Raw genomic sequence first — 12,500 nt, 5'->3', positions numbered from 1 at the left:
CTCCTACCACGTTAACCTGTTCACCGACATGATGCCCAGGGACAGTGTTCTGCAGGTAGTACACGTCGCGTAGAAACAGTCACACAGACGCACACAGTTTAAATCCTTCATTTTAATTGGCAGATTAAAATCACATGTAGTAGTAGTAGTAGTAGTTTATTGTCACGAATAAAGTACAGGTACATTACAGTGAGATGCTTGGTTCATACACATACAGCTCATTATAGTAATATTCCACAATTATTACAGTTGATAGTAATAATGGCACACATACATTTCACACCGACATGCGCATTTGATGATACTGTACAGCAGGACTAAGTCTTGAGACAACGTATGTGTATCACCGCTGCCATTTACATGGGTTTCACGCGTTTGGACCTTCCCCTTGACAGGCCTGCAATCCGCAGGCCACTAAAGACAGGTTTATGAACACGCCAGAGACTACCAAATATCATTAGCCGACAGTGGGTCAGGAGGCAACAGTGGGTCAGGAGGTAGAGCTGTCGTCCGGTAATCAGAAGGCTCCTCCCAGCAGCGTGTCAATGTGTTACGCCACCATTATGGAAAATGCATAATCTTCTCCTGAGTCAAAGAAGAAGATAGATACATTGTACCAATTTCCTCTCTGTATGTTCAGTAAATGGTACATTTATATAGCGCTTTTTATCAAAAGAACTTTTTTTTGTTCCTCAAATTCACCCATTAATTCACACACCGACGGCGTGTGGAGGCAACCATGCAAGGTGCCAACCTGCTCATCGGGAGCAGTTAGTGGGAAAATGTCTTGCTCAAGGACACTTCGACACACTGCCTGAGAGGAGTGTGAATCGAACCGGGAATCAAACCGCAAACCTTCCGATTACATGATGACCACTCTACCTCCTGTCGCCCCTGTCGCCCCTAGTAATCTATCTGGCTGCAAGCTAGCCTAGCTTAGCAAAAATTTACGGATATGGATACATCATCATCATTAGGTGGCTTCTTCGTTCCGAAGGTTGCATATCACTCTCCAACCCATTCTGTCCCCACTTCTTCTCTCCAACTCCGTGACTTCGCCTCTCACTCCGCTCCAATCACAGACGTCGTCTACCCAGCCTCTTCTTGGTCTTGCACTTCCTCTCTTTCCATCCACCTTCCCCATCACCACCTTTTTGAACATCTCCCCGCTGGATCCTCTCAGAACATGCCCGCACAACTCCATCTTTCTCTTTTTCAACCTCTCCAGCAGCTGTCCTCCTTGCATATCCGCTCTTCTCAGTACCTCCTCATTCTTGATCTTATCCTTCCATGTTATCTTCCGCATCTTCCTCAGCGTCCACATTTCAAAAGAGTATATCATCCTCTTTGCCTCTTCATTCAGCGTCCATGCTTCTGCTCCGTATGAAAAGACTGACATAACATACGTTTCCAAAATCCTGGGCCCTCATTCATCAATAGTGTGCATAGAACATTTCTATTTCCACACGTAAGCACGGAATGTAGAACTAGTGTACGCACAGGGAAGTCGGGATTCATCACACGGTGCGTAAGCAGGCTCTATGCTCCTCCGTGTTGATGAATACCACTTTGTTCTACCGTCAATGCTCGTGCATGATTATCCATATATGGTCATGAAAATGAGGAAACACCCCCCATGGGATGTGAAATAATGGACTGACCCGAGCGGGACTCTGAGAAACTCCACGGAGAATTCACTGCTGTCGAACCAAGAAGACACTATCGCGTATTATGGGATAAATAAAAGGCGGATTTGTAAACGGTGATGTCAGATATCAACGGCTCCCTAAGACCATTGCTGCAATTCTGCCTGGACAGCTCAAAATACTAATAAAGACCGTTCGTTGACCACTGTTTGGCGTTGGTTGTGTGTCATTATAACCGTGCTGTAATATGAATGCCTTTATTAGTTGTGTTCGATTGGCTATATGATTTTTAGAGGCATCTATTTTGTTGTCGGCTAATAAAGACCGCGCTGGAATATGACTGCCTTTTCCCGTGTTGTTTGATTAATACCCAGGGGCAGGGATTAAAGTTCTCCTCAATTCTATTCCAAATCGCGATGGATCTTCCGTCAATTTCCTACCTGCTGCATATGATTTCTAGAGGCATACTACAATCTATTTTGATGTCAGTATTGGGTAGCCTATATAAACAATATAATACGAGAGCATATACAAGAACAATGAATCTCACTGCATGTATGATGTCATTGTAGCCTGCCTTTCAATACATGAACTTGAATTCCATCATGTTTGTGTGCGGGACTCACAAGGCTGTTGTCACAATGGGTGGTACCGGTGTACAGTAATAATAACAGTCCACACAATATCACGATCCATGCCATAGCCTATGTTCTATTAGGACATGATCTGTGACGACAAATGTTCTAGAATGTTTGATTAAGATATCATACTCTGACAGCATGCCTATGAGCAACAAAAACGCGAACTTGAATCCCATCATATAGTCTGTCCACTATCTGCATGGTGTCATTGAAATGCGTTTTCTATTATTTCTTATACAGTAAAAAGGGGGAAGAACACTATATTCATATGACTTATTCTGCTTACAGCTTCGAAATTCCACTTGTTTCGTTTAACGTAAAGCCTTTTAAATATAATCAAAACGTTCCCGTGTTTCGGCGGTCTGTGCGCAAAATAATAACGAGTTGAGCTTTATGATTTATGATGAATTGAAAATGGGGGACCCTGATGTAAACAAGACGAAAGTTGGTCTGCATCCCCAATTAACAATTGTATGTACTGAGCTGTACTGTACTGTACCCATTCTGCAATCTGTTAATAAACTTTTCAATCAATCAATCAATCAAGCTACGCGGAGCGCAGTTAGTCAGTAGCCTACACCCCGTATATTCCGATAACGCTATATAAACCATGCTGCATTCATTCTGAGAGAAAGATATATTATTCCAAATGCTATTTATAGGGTTTTGACCATAATTACACTACTGTTGCTATTTTACAATGAACTATAATGAACTACGGTTCGTACAGAACATGCCAGTGTTATTATGCACAGAAGCTCATTTCTTTGTTGTAATAATATATTCTACCACTGGGCGCCAGGTACGCATGGTCTGACCTGTGCGTAGATGTAAGCACGGAGTCAAGTTCAAATCGAAATTGATGAATCCCACTCTTTGCTTAGAAATGATCGTACGCACAGGGTAAGCACAGATCTGTGCGTAGAACACGTTGATGAATGAGGGCCCTGGTCTTCGTTTTCCAACTTATGTTTATTCTTAATAATTATTTATGGTTCCAAAATGCGCCCTTTGCAATCCCGGTTATTCTCTTAATGTCCATGTTAGCTCTTCCACCTTCACTGATCCAGCTTCCAAGGTACATGTACTCCTTCACTTGTTCAAGTTTTTCTCCATTCACCTGTATTTTACAAACAGTTCCTGGTGTTTTTTCAATGATCATTACTTTAGTTTTCTTTGTGTTTAGCGACATTCCATAGTTTTTGCATTCGACATTCAGCTTATTCATCATGTCCTGTAGATCTTCTTGACAGTTACAGACTATAGCAGTGTCATCCGCGTATCTTATATTGGTGATGTTCTCTTCGCCAAGTTTTACTCCTTTCCCTCCTCTCAGACCTTTTTTCATCAGTGATTCACTGTACATATTAAAGAGTACAGGGGACAAGATGCATCCTTGTCTTACACCCTTCTCCACCGGGAAGTCTCTTGATTTCTCCTTTCCTATTCTAACATTAGCCTTCTGCCTCCAGTATAAGGCAATTATTCTTCGGTGTTATGACCCTGGCTCATGGGCACGCAACCTATGTGCAAACCGACACCAAAACCCTGTGCTCTAACTCAAAGTGCTACTATATCAAGGAACTATTAATGTAATTGTAAACTAATGTACTAATGTAAACCCAACGGACAAGGACTGGAAGAACATGACAGCTCTTTCTCTAAGCACCGACCTGCATGTGTGTTACTAGGCCTGGCTTTGAAGCTCCCAGCAGGTAACCAATCAGCACTAATTGGCTAATTGGCAGCCCTCACCTGCATGCCCCGTGACCAGGCCTGCCTGAACAGTGACACAGGAGTGATCAGGCTCCTGGTACATAACACCTCCCCCACCAAACTGGTTGCCCCAGAGGCAACCACCACACAACAACCCATAAACAAAACAAAAAAAAAACAACTGTGACCCATTAGTTGTCAGGGCCACCACCACAACAGTGATAGCGGGTCGGCCCCTGTCGAGCACGACCACCAACGTGCTGTATGCTCCCTTTCAACAGGCCCCTCCACCGATACCGACCTGTCAAAAATAGACTGCAAACCAAAATCAACCTGAGAACTGCGCTCAACAGAACAGAACACAGCAAAACAAAAACCATAGATCACTGATACCACCACCGCGCCCATATCCATCCCACCTGGCACTGGCAGTCCAGGATACTGCAAACCGTGAACATCCAGAGTAGGATGTACCGCCTCAGGTACAGCCCCACCGTACCTGGAACATGGCAGTACGACAGTCACAAAAACGTATGGAACACCATCTACAATGGCGTCACCCAAAATAATATTGTCCTGATCAAAATCAAAATGGCTGCCACTCAACAGACCAGGTCGCAAAGGCGGCTCCTGCCCCACAGGACACAGGTAACTAGGTTGACCATCACACCTAGTGCATGGCAGAGAATCAGTGTGGACATGTGGATCAATGTCAGAATCATCAACTGACATACTGGGACCATCCCTGCACACAAGTGAAACATTAGGGACAATATAGCTACTGTGGGAAGGCTGGCAGCCTAAGTCAGGCTTAGTAGCCTCTCCAACTAGAACGGTGTCACATGAAACAACATCACCTCTCATAGCATCCTTCCCACACTCCTCCTCCAATTCGTTCGTGGCCTCAGCCACCATACAGGCTGGGAAGACCCTGAGACACTGCGCTGCCGTACCATCTCCTGCCACATGCTTCTCCGGCACGCATGTCAACTCTGGTTTCACCACCGGGCCTAACACAAAGCCACAATCAAGAGAATCATTATGCAGAGGTAGATCCACAGTGTGCTTTCCAAAATTCTCAACAGGTACACATTTTAATTCAACAAAGAATGTGTCACTAAGTGTAATGTCCCAAGTCGAAGTATCAACAACATCACTTTTGTCCTTTGACATTTCCCGAGCCACAGCACACACAGGAAACACTCCTGGATGTTTCTGTGCCAGCTCATTAGGGACCTCAGAAACCACAGGAATGGGAGTTACAACCGGAGTAGCCAACACTTTGTCACCAGCCAAATCATTCCCTAGAATGAAGGACACCCCCTTTATGGGAATGTGAGAACATACCCCCACAACAACATTGCCTGATACTAAGGGAGAATTGAGCGTGACATCATGCAAAGGTGCATCCACAAATCCACCCCCAAAGCCCCGAACAACGACACCGGAATGCAAAGAAGAGTTTTCTGAAAACGGCAAAACCCCCTCCAGAATGAGGGACTGAAAAGCACCGGTATCTCTCCAAATTGTTATAGCCTGTTTGGACTCTAGTGCATTAGTCAGGGAAACAAATCCATTCATCATAAACCTTGAGGAACCCTCGAGCTCTTTGTCCACACGTTTGATACTTCCCCCATCCCCATCTAACGTTGGCATAGGCGTTCTGCATATGGTTTCTACCAGAGCCACGGTTCTGAAATTTTTCTGCTCAAGCACCGGGCACCCAGCCACGATATGACCAGGTTCTTTACAGTAGAAACAGATAATCCCTTCTGGGAATGCACCAGCAGAACCACCCCGCCTAGGAGGTGAAGTTAACTGACCAGCAGACACAGGTTTTGGGAAACGGCCCCCCTGAACAGGACGCCTATCCCCGGACTCAACACGGTAGTCCTCCAAAAACACGGATTTGTGTGTCAACACAAACTCATCAGCGAAGACAGCGGCGTCGCCTATCTTCGATACCTTACGCTCATTTAGATGTGTGGAAACAGTATCAGGAACACATCTTTTAAATTCCTCTAGGATAATCAACTGCCTAAGCTGCTCTCTTGACTCTGCCTTCTGAGAAGTGCACCACCTGTCAAACAGGTTCTCCTTCTCCCTTCCAAATTCAACATAAGACTGCCCCTCCGACCTGCGATAACCTCTAAAACGCTGACGATAGGCCTCGGGGACAAACTCATAAGCCCTCAAAATGGAATCTTTAACCAGCTCATAATCAGCGCTTTGTTCAAGGGACAGAGCAGTGTAGGCTTCTTGTGCCCTACCAACTAAAACACATTGCAGCAGCAGTGTCCAGGCGGTATCAGGCCACTTCAATGTGGTTGCCACCCGTTCAAAAAGGGGAAAATATCTTTCCACGTCTTTCTCAAAAAATGGTGGCACCATCCTAATATTCCTGCCTACATCAAACCCGGAACGTGACTCTGGATGCAGAGCACCCGCCTGCAAGGCAGCATGCTTATATTCAAGCTCCTTCTGTGCACGCTTGTGCTCCAGCAACATTTGTTTCTCCTTAAACACACGCTCCTCACGCTCACGCTCATGCTCACGCTCATCTTTCCTCTCTCTCTCCTTTAGCTCACGCTCCTCTCTCCTCTCCTCACGCTCTCGCTCTAGCTGCCTTTCCTTAAACTCCAACTCCCTTATCCTCCACTCACCCTCCACACCAGGTAATAGCGGAGACGCGCCAGACGAAGGAGGCTCATCCACCCTCTCCTCAAGCACCTGCTCCCTAACGAGTAACACCCTTAACGCACTCAAGGCAGATGGCTTCAAACGTTTCTCCCCTGCAGAAAGCTCTACCCTGTAGTGTACAGCAAGTTCTAGCAGTTGTTCTTTGGAAAACTTCTCTAACAAGTCATGAGACGGGCGATCAACAAAGTCCCTGATGGAAGCCATTGTCACTGAACCAGCCACCCCGAGCTACACACCCTACCTCACAGTCACGAAGAACCACTAACGAACCACGAAGACCCCCCAACGAACCACTGAAGAACCACGAAGAACCACTGAAGAACCATGAATAACGCTAAATGCCAATAATAACAACCAGAAGGGAACGCGGTGGAAATGTGAGCTCTACGGAGCGCACCTTTCTAGGTTGCAAAAAAAATAAAATAAAAAATAAAACACACCCACCATAAATAGACGTGTCATACACGCAGGGTGTTAGGTGCTACCAGGTATGCTCACCAAACACTCAAACAAACAAAATAAATCCAACAAACAATTCCAAACAGGTGCGCCTTCTAACCTGATATGACTACTATGCTTCTACGTCTAAACTGCAGAAAAAACCGGCCCACCACATGTCTACCCTAAGAAACACTAAATCAAGCCCTACCACACTACCTGTGTTTTATGGCCGCCCTAATCTACCTACCCTTAAACTAATGCCCTGTAGACCTAACCATCTTCAACCACACCTGCTACCAGTCAAAGATCATACTTGACCATCCACCCGTCCAGTACATGATACGGTACCAGACAAGCAGATGGTGCTAATCCCTTCCCTGACTGCCCCAGGAGTACGTGGTGCACAGGACGCTAACCAACAACCAGAAAATAATGTCCCTATCTACATGTGGTGCCCACTAAACTATATATTTTAACAGCATAAGTAGTCACATCAAATTACAAACAAATACGGCATACTCACCTGTTTGATGAAATGGCTCAGCCCCCACGTTACACCATATGTAACGAACACCACCCAAACCATAATACCATGACACCCCGTGTAACACAAAAAAAAACCACCAAACAAATTTCTAGGGGTAAATATCCCGGACGAGCGCCCAACTGGTACGACCCTGGCTCATGGGCACGCAACCTATGTGCAAACCGACACCAAAACCATGTGCTCTAACTCAAAGTGCTACTATATCAAGGAACTATTAATGTAATTGTAAACTAATGTACTAATGTAAACCCAACGGACAAGGACTGGAAGAACCTGACAGCTCTTTCTCTAAGCACCGACCTGCATGTGTGTTACTAGGCCTGGCTTTGAAGCTCCCAGCAGGTAACCAATCAGCACTAATTGGCTAATTGGCAGCCCTCACCTGCATGCCCCGTGACACAGGAGTGATCAGGCCTGCCTGAACAGTGACACAGGAGTGATCAGGCTCCTGGTACATAACATTCGGTCAGAAACTGGTATTTTGAATTCTTCCATTGTTCTCATCAATGTTGTATGTTCAACTCTGTCGAAGGCCTTCGTGAAATCGATGAAACAAATATACAGCACATGAATGGATACGTACCAGCTAGCCTAGCTGTTGACCAAAAACACCTTTCCCAGAGTTAAGCTAGGTGGTCCGTATCCAGTTCCATTAATTTGTGCTAAGCTAGCCTAGCTTGTAGCCGGATAGCTTTTTACTCAACACACAGAGAGGAAATTGGTACTGTATCTATCTTCTTCTCTGACTCTGGAGAAGATGGTTAGTGCATTTCCCATAATGTTTGTGTTTTCCTTTAATCCCCTCACTTGTGAATGTTTAGACATGCATTTCTTGGTAGCACCTCTCTGGCAGCTGTATCAACCAAATCCATGATACCATCATGTCTAGCAGTTTACAGCCATTCACCACACATGCAACAGACACACACACAGCTGAACATGCAGATGTTAAATGTGGCAGAGACGTGTCCTTGTGTGCCTTCACATTCATAACGTACATAAAGTACACAACAGAACATAATGGCCTTGCACAAACATGGAAAGACACATACACAATTGCATGCACACACACACACACACACACACACACACACACACACACACACTCACACACACACACACACACACACACACACACACACACACACACACACACACACACACACACACACACACACACACACACACACACTCACACAAAGAAAGTGTGTGAAAAAAAGAAAAGAGACACAGGTAGGTATTGATATATGTGCGCAATAAATCCACTTACATTAAAAGCAGGAGAGCGCCTGGTGGGGATTATATGACCGGTCTGTCTGTGAATTAGTCTGTCTGTGTCTGTGCAAGCACAGCATATCTCCACTTGAAACATTGCACATAGGCTGACAGCAGGCCAGGGATGTGATCTCTGAAATAATAAACAAGTTTTCTATTGGAATTAATTTCCACCATTGTGGAACATGGAAATGCCATAGTGAACCTATTGTCGTTGCTATACCTACCTACATTTATGCATAAATTAATTCCCATCATTGTCCATCATTGAAATAAGCCCTGCCCCCTTGTGTACATGTTTCTAGCATGCTTCCTATGCTTCTTATCACCCTTCATATGCATCCTATTGCCCTTCTTATGCTTCCTATCACCTTCCTATGATTCTTAACATCCTCCTTATGCTTCTTATCACTCTTCCTAAGCTTCCTAACATCCATTGTATGCTTCCTAACACCCTTCTTATGCTTCATATAGCCCTTCATATGCTTCCTAACATCATTACTGTTTCCTTTCATGCTTCCTATCACCCTTCCTAACATGCTTCCTATCACCCTTATACCATCCTTCCTATGCTTGCTAACATGCTTCCTAAATGCATAATGCTAATAACTATAATTGGAGAGTGGTCAGTGTGTTTGTATGTGTGATTGTTAGTGTTAGCATGCTAATGCAAATGCTAATAACTATAAGGATAATGTGTTTTTTGCTGTTGTTATGTTATATTGTGAAAATATTGTTCATCACTATCATGTGTATGTGTATGTTTATCATGTTTAGCTCTCAGCAGTAGATGTTGACGATGGTCCCAACGGTCAGGTGACCTATCGGATCCTCGCTGGAGACCAGGGCCACTTCCTGATCAATGACAGGTAGGCTATGGCCACTTCCTGATCAATGACAGGTAGGCTAGGGCCACTTACTGGTCAATGACAGGTAGGCTAGGGCTACTTACTGATCAATAACAAGGAGACTAGAAAAGAAAGAAGAGTCATCACGTCACTATGTAGTGAATGCACATTGGTGCCAAGTATGGAAACGTTCAGTTAGGCCGACATTGAGTTGAATGGGATCGCCATCTCATCGTTTATGACATTTAAACAGGTTAATAACTTGGATGTCAGAATCACCCAAATTTTTTTGCATTGTTAACTAGCTAACATTTGATATATTGCTTGATGTATATTTCCTTAGATAGCTTGTATATTTTGAATTTTAATACAGACTTCAATAGAACTGGCCCCAAAGTATGGGACCAAGCTGAGCAGAAAACGCTGGTATTTTGACGCAATGACCCTTCCTCCTTTTATAGTTTCCTTGATGAATATCAGGTAGGCTATATTTCGAGGAGTGTGACTTTCACTGTGCTATGAGACATTTGTTAGTTGCCTTAGTCGTCATTCAACTGCTTTGTTTGTACATGAGATGTATAACTTATGCTGCTTTTTTTCCCCTGGTCTCTCTCATAAAAGTGGTCTGGATCTTATCGAGACATATACCTGGTTATATATAAACATTAAATAAATAACATATGGACTAATATTTCAAGTAAACTCTTAACATGTCGGATGAAAACGCCAAGTAGAATTTTGTTGTTGTTGTTGTTTTAGGTAAAATATAAGAATATGAAAAAATATCAACGTATTTTAACCAAGATACATGAACTGGAAACAACTAGTAAGGGAGAGAAACTCAGCTATTCTCAGAGGCCGATGGAATGTTCTAAGGATAATGTATCATACATTATGGAACAATTCAAACCAGCATGTTTCGGCAACATGCCTTCATCAGAATCAGAATCAGAAAGGTCTTTATTGCCAAGTAAGTTTGCACATACAAGGTATTTATTTTTGTCATTTGGTGCAACATTAACAGACAATTAAGGTAGAATCAATTGGAATATATAAACTAAATTAAAATAAAAGTACAATATAATATAATATAGGACAGGGCTGTACAATTGGGCAGGATGTAGTAGAGTATATACACTAAATTAGAATAAAAATAAAAATACAGTGGAATAGAATATGTAGCAGGGCTGTTCAATTGAGCAGTATTGTGCAAAAAGTATGAACAGTGTCATGTTCAGATGCTGACAGCTTTGAGTGTACAGTAGATACAAATATATAGTCCAGGAAGGAACACATTGTGACAGACACTTATGTAGCGTATATTGTCTATGGGGAGAGGAGATGAGAGACGGTGTCAGTGGGGGTCCCGAACCTTGTTGATGAGGCCCACTGCAGAGGGGTACAATCTGTTCTTGTGGCATGAGGTTTTTGCCCTGATGGGCTGCAGCCTCCTGCCAGAGGGAAGTGTCTCAAACACATTGTGACCTGGTGGTAGGGGGTCAGCCACAATTTTACCTGCACGCTTCAGGGTCCTGGAGGCGTACAGGTCCTGGAGAGATGGCAGATTACAGCTGATCGCCTTCTCAGCTGAATGAATGAAACGCTGCAGCCTGACTTTGTCCTTGGCAGTGGCTGCAGCGTACCATACTGTGATGGAGGAGGTGAGGATGGATGAAGTAGAAGTGCATCATCATCATCTTTGGCAGGTTGAATTTATTCAGCTGCCGGAGGAAAAACATCCTCTGCTAAGCTTTTTTGATGTTCAGCTCCCACTTGGGAGGTCATGGGAGATATTGGTTCCCAGGAAGTGGAAGGACTCCACAGTGCCCACTGGGGAGTCACACAGGATGATGGGGTTGAGTGGGGCTGGGGTCTTTCTGTAGTCCACAACCATCTCCAGTGTCTTCCAGTGGGCTACAGATTGTTCTGGCTGCACCAGGTCACCAGATGGTCAATCTCCCACCTGCAGGCGGAATCATCCTCACCAGAGATGAGTCCAATGAGGGTGGTGTCGTCCACAAACGTCAGGAGCTTGATGGACTGGTGACTGGAGGTGCAGCTGTTGGTGTATAAGAGAAGAGGGGGAATAACAGGGTTACATTACATAATGATGGTTTTAATTGTATCAATAATGAACATTCTTTTTTTTAAATCCAGAGTTGCTTAATTGTCCTTCCATCCTTGTTTCATCACGTTCACAGGTTCACAACATCCACAGTTATGTCATCATAAATGATAACAATAACAACAACACCAAAAACAACAAAATGTCACATCCATAGTTAATACAAGCACTAATACTCTTTTTATAATATTTTTATGTTTCCAGCACCGGTGTCATCACCATAGCGACAGGGGTTGACCTCATCATGGGGCGGAGCTACGCTCTGGCCGTGGAAGCCCTGGACAACGCACCGGAGGCCACGAGGAGGTGAGAGAGGGAGAGCGGGAGATATGGGGGCAATTAAGGAGGGATGAAGGGAGGGAGAAATGTAGGGAAGGAGGGAGGGTGGGAGAGAAGAAGGGAGGGAGAGAGAGATAATGAGAATGGATGTGATGAAAGATGGAGGGGTTGAAAGAGAGAGGGAGAGATAGATATTCTTCTCCTCCTCACTCACTCTCTCTCCATCATGTAATTTTCTCTCACCTGTCTCTCCTTGGGTTGGGAGGGACGAGGAGAGAAGGA

General features: G+C 44.3%; 1 protein-coding gene across 1 annotated transcript in view; it reads left to right on the top strand.

The window, feature by feature from the left end:
• Positions 1-12,500, top strand: part of pcdh15b (protocadherin-related 15b) — a gene marked incomplete at both ends in the record, with an annotated part of 695,468 nt that overhangs the window by 216,002 nt on the left and 466,966 nt on the right. Inside the window, 3 exon segments of the mRNA XM_084323056.1 lie at positions 1-55; positions 9,744-9,835; positions 12,144-12,245. The exon segment at positions 1-55 is cut by the window's left edge and continues 95 nt beyond it. Coding sequence (XP_084179182.1) covers positions 1-55; positions 9,744-9,835; positions 12,144-12,245 — 249 coding nt within the window.

Source organism: Notolepis coatsorum, assembly GCF_963971535.1.
Source record: "Notolepis coatsorum genome assembly, chromosome: 10".
Taxonomy (NCBI): domain Eukaryota; kingdom Metazoa; phylum Chordata; class Actinopteri; order Aulopiformes; family Paralepididae; genus Notolepis; species Notolepis coatsorum.
The sequence above is the reverse complement of the archived record's forward strand: the minus strand, read 5'-3'. Positions and strand labels throughout refer to the sequence as shown.